This window comes from Patella vulgata, chromosome 2, assembly GCF_932274485.2.
Source record: "Patella vulgata chromosome 2, xgPatVulg1.2, whole genome shotgun sequence".
In the NCBI taxonomy this organism is placed as follows: Eukaryota; Metazoa; Mollusca; class Gastropoda; family Patellidae; genus Patella; species Patella vulgata.
The window spans coordinates 38,985,419-38,994,524 of record NC_065880.2 but is presented as its reverse complement, the minus strand read 5'-3'; the positions used below and the strand labels follow the sequence as shown (position 1 = coordinate 38,994,524).

Genomic DNA, 9,106 nt, shown 5'->3' with positions numbered 1-9,106 from the left:
GTCACGTGACTTAAAATAGCAGACGAAGTCTGAATTTTGACAGCTTCGCTTGCTCGGCTTTCGTGTTCTTGCTTTGCCATTGATTATCATAGTTTGCCAACACAATTTCTTTCCCTCAATCTTATTTCTTGTATTTAAAACCTATTTTAAAACATAATGTCCATGGACGCTGAAGATCAAGTTGTAGAACCGGCACTGGGAATTGATGAAGATGATGATGTTAGTAGATTCGAGTCTTACTACTAATACTATTTTATTACAGTACTACTAGTACTACGCCTACCGAGCCACGTTGGTTAAGACGCTGGCTCGCTAGCCTGGAGGTCGGGTGTTTGATCCCTGCATTGGCCGAGAAAGTTCATCTGGATTTTCCGACGTGGTTTCCCCTTGTCAGTGGTGCAGAACAGAGGGCCTGACAAGGACAGCTGTCTAGTCCTTCGGATGAGACGAAAAACCGAGGTCCCATGTATACATTTGAATGCACGTAAAAGATCCCTTGGCAGTTGGAATTCGATATAAGAGTAGGCGATAGTGCCGCTGCCCAGACAAAATTTCCCTCATAGCACACTGTATGGCGTATGCCCGTCTTCATTTTCATTAGCCCAGTATAGAGGAGTAGGACTTTAAACCCCATTTCATTTCATTTACAGTACTACTAAGAAGTACTGTAACAACAGTGTAGTTGGTAGGCCCTCCTAGTATTATCATTATGACTTTATGTTCTGTTCTGAGTCTCACTCTCCTCAGTAATGTTGTTGTCTTAGACTAAGAGACTTAAAGTAGTCTCTAACTCAGTATCATCCAAAATCTTCGACATAGAAAACGCGAATTATTTGTCAATTTAAATCAACATTGGTGTTGTTATCTAGGCTATCTTGAAAAGATGGGCTTCTGATATCCAATATTTAAGACAAAATAAACATTTTACCATTGGTACACGAATCGTGTACCATAATGCGTTTCAGCACAATTTGTAATAAGGGACTCGAAGAACGAGGCTAGACATATTACACAAGTCATGTCAAACGGTGAAGCCATATTCTCTTATCTGGAGAGCATGCGCAATAAATACTATCGGCATAGACTGGAATAACCAGACGCTAGTGATAGCAATTCGATTGACACTTCTGGCATATTTCGCCGAACATAACTGATTTGAAATTAGAGTAAAAACGGAAACGATTGAATATAAAACAGTTTATATACATGCATATGACATTATTATATGCGTTGCAACCCATTTACAGTCAATTTCGAGGTCCCAATATTAGCGATTTAGCTCCTTTAACAAAGCCCAAGAAATTAGCGTTAATTAAATTTGTAGAAAAATGAGAAGTCTAATTAATAATTATAGGCCTGAGTGAAAGTGAAATACTCAAACTGTATTTAAATTTAATCATGCAATGTGGTGAGACAGCCACAGGCTATATTACTATTAGTATTATGTTTAATAATTGTAGACTGTCTAGAATTTTCTGTAGCCTCGGCTAGTCCTAAAGTTTCAAATCATATAATTTCCTCTCTTTTCAGATTTCAATTTTTCAAGATATCGATCAGCTGCAAAACCATGGCATCGTAAGTTGAACCATACCAGCAGGTGAATATGGAAAGTATTTTGACAGATGTGTATGACTATGAGATTTTGCTAAAGTATACTGATGTGTCAGCACTTTCATTATTGACAATGTGTTTGTTTCAATAGTTTCATTGGATTTGCTGTTATTTGTCAGGTTGTGTTTTTTAGATTTCTTCTTAAATATTGTTTCAGTTAAAAATAAATTCTACCAGAAATGAAATCCCATCCGACGGTCCGAATTTTTTTATTTTACGGATAACTTTAGTTACAAATCAACGAGGATAACTTATCTTTGTTAGTTCATTCATCAGATACTAACCTATAAACATATGTACAGCGTGTCAATGCTATACCTTAAAGAAAAGTGGAATTATACCTATTTTTCTGATATCACTCAGGATGGCCTATCGGGCCTACTGGTGTGGGTCAGATGGACTACCTCATGAGACCAATGGACTGTTCAATGGTTACAATACAAACATTTAAGAGCTTTCACTTAATTTAATTAAAGAATAGATAAAAAAATATAATTTTGGCACATTTTTGTTAAAGTAAGATAATAACCGACCTATTCAATATCATAGTCATCAATGGAAACATCAAAGCGAATAATTCCTTGGGGTCTTTTTGTGGTATTTATTTTTATTGGTTCGAAGGGAGCATGGCTACCAGTACTATATTTGAGCGTGTTACAGTGTCAGTATCTTCAGTCTATTGTCTTGATGAATGCACAGATGTTGTGCTTTTTGGCTCTTATGAAAATTTTACTTCAAAGCCACCATTTTTATCACGATAATACCAACGTAGTCAGGGGTGGGGGGCTAAGGGGGAGAGGTGTGCAAAGGGTAAAACATGTGCGTTAGATCCATAAGATCTGTCATTGAGTCAAGTACATGACAAGTAGGGTCGCCTGTCCAACCTTGTGGGTACTATGTAGGGATTTGTTCATAAAAACTACACAGCCTATCGCATTGTTTCGGCATCAAACATTCCCCTGTCTGTTGTTCTCGTTCTATTTCTTGGCATTATAAAAGTCTAGATTATAAATTAGAAACCTATCATATGACTAGGACCTATGGACCATGCCTTTGGGGACCCATGGGCCATGCTCATAGGAATCAACCTGCAGGTGATCAATCAGTCCCCACAGCATTTAAATATATATTTAGTAGAGACAGTTACTGTTGCATTTGATTTTAAGTGCACAGCCTAGATAACTACAAAGCATATGTGTTAGTGTAAAGCACCACTTGATGACACTTAATTACTTTGGGATATGAAAAATATTGCAAAATATGAAAAAAATACTTTTACTATGGTTAAATGTACTTATGAGGCTGTAAGGCAATGTGTTGATAGCACTCTAGAGTCTAGGTAAATCAGCAATGTATTCCAGGCTAGGTCAGGGTTACATAATGAAGGCCGATAGAATTTGATTTTGGCATTCACATGTCTGATACAAGGGGTGGCCCATCGGTCCCATATGCCCATTGATCCCCACTCTCCCCTATTGTTTTTACCCACATGGTATTGTTATACCCGTAACATGTTCTTTAAAAAAAAAGAAAATACCATTGGTTAGTTGATTGATGAATGTAACATTTTTTCTCTAGAATATAGCTGATATAAAGAAGCTGAAACAAGCTGGTATTAATACAATAAAGGTAAAAACAAATAGCCTACTTCATAGATTACTTTCATTGGTGCCTTATAAATGAATTGGAAACAGCCTGTTAAAGTACCTGTACTTTGCTTTTTTCTTAATTCCATCTTCTCACCAGTAATTCAAATATTTACTCAGTAGACAGTAATCCATCTGTTTAATGAATAATTATGTTAATTTTTCTTATTTTATAGGGAATTCAGATGACAACAAGAAAGAAACTGTGTAACATTAAAGGAATATCAGAAGCTAAGATGGAAAAAATCAAGGAGGCCTCGGCTAAATTAGCTGTAATTAGTTATAATTATTTTCTGGGGTTTTCTTTGGCTGGTAAACAAAGGGTTTTTAAGAAGGAAAGTTTGTGTTTGCTTTGAACTGCTTAGTGGTGGACAATATACATGATCATATATCTTGTCTTTTTCCTAAATTAAAGAGGGAAGCTAACTTGCAGTCAATTAAACATACATTATGCAAGAGCAAAATCTGACTATTGCAAGTCTTAATTTAGGCTTCAGATGTTATAGAAATTATAAATTAGATCTTTATTTAAACAACAAGCCCAAAATCAACTCTGTAGACCCACGGATGGCTCGGCTACAGCTCGGATTTAAATAGGATTTCACTTATTAATTAATTCAAATATGGCGCACCCTGATGAGAATACGTCAGTTAGATCGAGGCTAAATGATAGAGTGTACTTAGCGAGGCCGCTGTAGAGCGTTTCCGCATGCCATTGAAAACTTTACTTGATAATCGAGATATGTAGGTGGAGTTAACGCCTGTCAATCAAACGATCAGCCAAGGTGAAGGCACATTTCACTACCATTTCTAGTCAAATATTACAACGATGATAACTATGTTCAGAATAAAGTAATTTGACTGAAATTTTCAATATATTCTACTTTCATCATCTACTTTTGAACTGTTATAGCAAGAATGGCCAACTCTGTATAAAAATCTCCCATAATGTATCTTTAATATTGGTTAACTAAAATAATTTATTTAATCTGCTTGTTCTCTTTTATGCAAAATATATGATGTAGTAGAAAAAGACCACTAGTTAGTATCTACGACTTCAGTTATATTCAAAGGATAAAGATTGACCATGATCTTTGCTTCAGTCAAAACAGAAATGAAATGAAATGGGGTTCCGTTTAATGTCCCACTGTCTGCACCCACTGGGCCAATGTAAAAGGGCATATGCCATACAGTGTGCTATGAGGGAAATTTTGCCTGGACAGTGGTACTACAGCCTATGAATTCCAACTGTAATGGGTTCTTTTACATATAGGCCAATGTGTACATGGGACCTTGGTTTTACATCCCATCCGAAAAATTATACATTGTCCCTTCCTAGGCTCTGCGTCATGCACTACTGACAAGGGGGAACCACACTGTAAAATCCTGATAAATTTTTTCTGCCAACCGAAATGTACATCGTTTTCTTTCATTTCAAAATTCATAAAGGAATTAAATGCCAATTTGGTTTTCATTATTTCAGGTAACAGGATTTTCTACTGCACTAGAATATGCTGAAAAAAGAAGACAGGTTTTTAAAGTATCTACAGGCAGTCAAGAATTAGAGTAATTAGTAGTTGATTAAAAAATATTATCTCCCTTGACACATCAAGGGGAGACAATCTGGTTCTTCTACAATCTGATTGAAATTATACAGATCTATATTTCGTTTAGTTTCGATGGCTTACACTACCTGCAGATCTGACAAGTTGTACTTGAAGGTCATGTCAGGGGTCGTACTAGCGGCTTTTGATCCTATGAAGTCAGATATTGAATAATCAATCAGTGTTAATGTTTCTAGTTGTTTACCCACGGTTCCATGCATGGCACGCCAAGAAGTCACCATAACAGACTGTTTCATTGGCTTATCCCTCACTTCAACCAAAACACCTGTACTATAACAACTCTTCCAGATCCTAGTGTAGTAAAAACAAGTAAAACAAAATTTTGAACTATAAAAAATGAAACGAAATAGGATCTGTGTTTTAATCAGATTGGTTCTTCCAAATTATTTCAACTCCAGTTTTATTATGTCAATTTTAAATACGCATTAATTATATGTTTGATCAAATACAATTTAAAAGCAATTGTAATCTAAATTTATACATTGTATATTGTCAGTAAACTACTAGGAGGTGGAATGGAAAGTATGGCAATTACGGAAGCATTTGGTGAATTCAGAACAGGAAAAACACAAATATCTCATACATTATGTGGTAGGTCGTAAGTTTAGCTTTTAGAAATATATCATACAATACATTGACCGGTTATCAAAGTTTACTTAGCAAGAAAGAAAAATATGTGTATACATAAATACAAAACCTAATGGTTTCAGATGCTGCAAATATAAAATTTTTGTAGGGATTTGAATGCTGTTTCTTCAAAGTTATGGTATTGGTGGAACTTCCATATTTCTGAAAACTGAGAACTGTAATGGTTCTATGTGATATAAGTTTATAATTTTTAATGTATTGTGAAATTTAATTTTTCAGTGACTGCACAAATACCCGGCAATAATGGCTACTCTGGAGGAAAAGTTGTATTTATTGACACAGAGAATACATTGTATCCTTTCATAATTCTTTATAAAATCTTGTTTCACCTTACAACTCATATTAAAAAACATTATATTTATATGTGAAAACTTTCTTATCAATATTAGTCGTCCAGATAGATTAAAAGATATAGCAGATAGATTTAACTTAGATCAAAGTGCAGTACTGGATAATGTTTTATATGCAAGAGCTTATACAAGTATGATTTTATTGTTACATATTTATTTTAGATATCAAAAATATTGCCAATTGATGAGAAGAGATTACATTTATACAACCATCACAAATAATTTAGCTAAAATTTCACAATCTTCATTTATAGTAGGATAGTTGACCTTGACCACAAGCCTATCCTCTTTCAAGACACCTCCATTGACTAGCCTCATCCTATGACCAAAACTAAGTTATGTATTTGAAGCAGCTAACTCAATATCGTCCAAAGTCTTCGACATCTGCCAATTTAAATCAGCATTGATGTTGTGATCTTACCGGCAAAATATGGGCTTCAGATATCGAATATTTAAAACAAAATGCACATTGTAGGATTGGTACACGAACCGTGTATCATAATGCGTTTCAGCGCCATTTGTAACAAGGGACTCGAAGAACGAGGCTAGACATATTTCACGAGTCATGTCAAACGATGATGCTGTATTCTTAAATGGAGGGCATGCGCAATTAAATTATTAATACTATCGGTGTCGACTGAAATAACCAGACACTAGAGATTGCAATTCGATTGAGACTTATGGCATATTTTGCCGAACATAACTGATTTGAAATTAGAGTAAAAACGGAAAAGATTGAATGTAAATCTGTTTATATACATTCATATTACATTATTATATGCATTGCGACACATTTGTCTCAATTTCTAGGTCCCTAATATTAGCGATTTAGCTCCTTCAAATTGTGATAATATTTTTTTTTAGGTGAACATCAATATGAATTACTTGATTTTGTTGCTGCCAAATTTTATGAAGAACCTGGAGTTTTTAAATTATTGGTGAGATTTTTCCAAGATTATTGAAAGGCATTCAGTTCTTTGTGGTGCTAATCTTTTCATCCAAATAAGTTTTTTAATAAAATAATTTAGGATACCGCACATAAATGACTGGTAAATTGTTTTACATAATTTTACAGATTGTAGACTCTATTATGGCATTATTCAGAGTGGATTTTAGTGGAAGAGGTGAACTGGCTGATAGACAACAAAAACTTGCACAGCTTTTATCCAGATTACAAAAAATTGCTGAAGGTAACTGAAAAATCTTTTCTCAAAATAAAATCAAGATCACTATCCACTATCATCTCTATACTTTTATAAAGCTAATAAATAACTGGAAAAACTGGTGTTAAATTTATTTATGTTACAATTCTTATCCGATTTTGACGAAACTTAAAATATAGGTTTATCTCCAAAAGATCTCGGTTCCTTTCGATATGGCCCCTGATTGTACGAAAAATCACGTTTTTAGCTTGTGGACACTCTAGAGGTCACAATTTTCATCTGATTTTGATGAAACTTGAAATGCATGTTTATAACCCAAGATCTTTGTTCCTTTCGATATTCACGCATATCGGATCATAACTTGCTGAATTATGGCCCTTGATTGTACGAAAAGTCACGTTTTTAGCTTGTGGTCCCTCTATAGGTCACAATTTTTATCAGATTAAAAAATGTTTGAATATATCACCGTTACACCCTAATGATGGTTGAGTTCGAATTTCGTGCAAATCGCACCAAAACTGCCGGACAAAATGACCGCCTCTCGCACGTAAATAGTGTAAATATATGGTATCTCAAGGGTGTGGACCCTCTAGAGGCCACAATTTTGATCCGATTTTGATGATACTTGAAATACATATTATAACCCAAAGATCTTGGTTCCTTTCGATATATATCGGATCGTAACTTCCTAAATTAAGGTCCCAGATTGTACGAAAATTCACGTTTTTAGTTTGTTGTCCCTCTAAGAGGTCACAATTTTTATCCGATTTAAAAAAACGTTTCAATATCACCATTACACTCTAATGATAGTTGAGTCCGAATTTTGTACAAATCGGACTAAAACTGCCGGACAAAATATATTGTAAATATATGGTATATAAAGGTTTTGGACCCTCTAGAGGACACAATTTTGATCCAATTTTGATGAAACTTGAAATACATGTTCACAAAGATCTTGGTTCCTTTAAATATTCATGCATAGCGAATCGTGACTTCCTGAATGATGGCCCCTGATTGTACGAAAAATCGCTTCTTTTTTGAGCTTGCAAAATGTGGGCGTATCTTGCATGGCAACCGCTTGTTTTTCTTGTTTTGACTTTATATTCCCTGACAATCATTTGAATAAGTATTCATCCAATTATTATTGTCATTATAGAATACAATGTTTCTGTTTTTGTCACAAATCAGATGACTTCAGATCCAGGAGCAGGAATGTCGTAAGTAGTAGTGAATTTATAATTGCCAAAAGTTGATTAATAGATTTTATACACACGTTCATGTTGTATATTATTTTAGACGCCGGACGAACGGGGGCGACAACAATATACGACCACATTTCAATGTGGGCGTATAAAAATTGTGCAAGTAATTATTTAGTGTCATCTATTCATTTTGCGATAAGGTGGGGGACATCAGCTTCACTTTTGGCTTGTTTAATTTATTAACACTTTTATATTCAATTGTTTCATTATTCATAGATTCCAAGCTGATCCCAAGAAACCTATTGGTGGTCACATCTTAGCACATGCTTCAACAGTACGGGTTAGTTTAAGAAAAGGGAGAGGAGAAAATAGAATTGCTAAAATATATGATAGGTAAATTACATTATTCAGGTTTTCTAATATCTTCCAGTCACAAGTTTTAATTTTTTATATTATATGCTTAAATGTGTACTACAAATTAAGTCATTTTATTCGTGCCCACCACATCACAGATAAAGGACTCCCAGTATGGTTATGGCTCACTCAAGGTTTTGGTATTTTACTGCAACAGCTCAACTTCTCAAACCATCCTGTGGGCCTACTATCTATATTTTAAATTACTGACAATATATTTTGTGAGCATAAGTATTGACAGTTTTATTTGATTTCTTTCAGCCCTGATCTACCAGAGAATGAAGCAACATTTGCTATAAGTACTGGAGGAATTATTGATGCCAAAGAATAAAGATGTGGTTAATTCATCAGTTATCATTGCATCCTTGAAGAAATCCCATTAATTTTATGCATATATTTTTACTTTATTTATAAAATATGATTGGTAAAACAATCATGTGATATTGT

At 34.5% G+C, this 9,106-nt stretch overlaps 1 protein-coding gene across 1 annotated transcript; it reads left to right on the top strand.

Moving 5' to 3' along the window:
- The first annotated feature begins 42 nt into the window (after window positions 1-42).
- On the top strand, window positions 43-9,051 carry LOC126811794 (meiotic recombination protein DMC1/LIM15 homolog). The gene is made up of 13 exons (XM_050537708.2): window positions 43-219; window positions 1,531-1,575; window positions 3,190-3,240; window positions 3,434-3,529; window positions 4,741-4,823; window positions 5,379-5,473; window positions 5,750-5,822; window positions 5,920-6,011; window positions 6,745-6,818; window positions 6,956-7,070; window positions 8,200-8,260; window positions 8,522-8,638; window positions 8,921-9,051. The coding sequence occupies exons 1-13, from the start codon at window positions 157-159 to the stop codon at window positions 8,988-8,990; spliced, it is 1,035 nt and encodes a 344-aa protein (XP_050393665.1). The 5' UTR covers window positions 43-156; the 3' UTR covers window positions 8,991-9,051.
- Window positions 9,052-9,106: the final 55 nt, after the last annotated feature.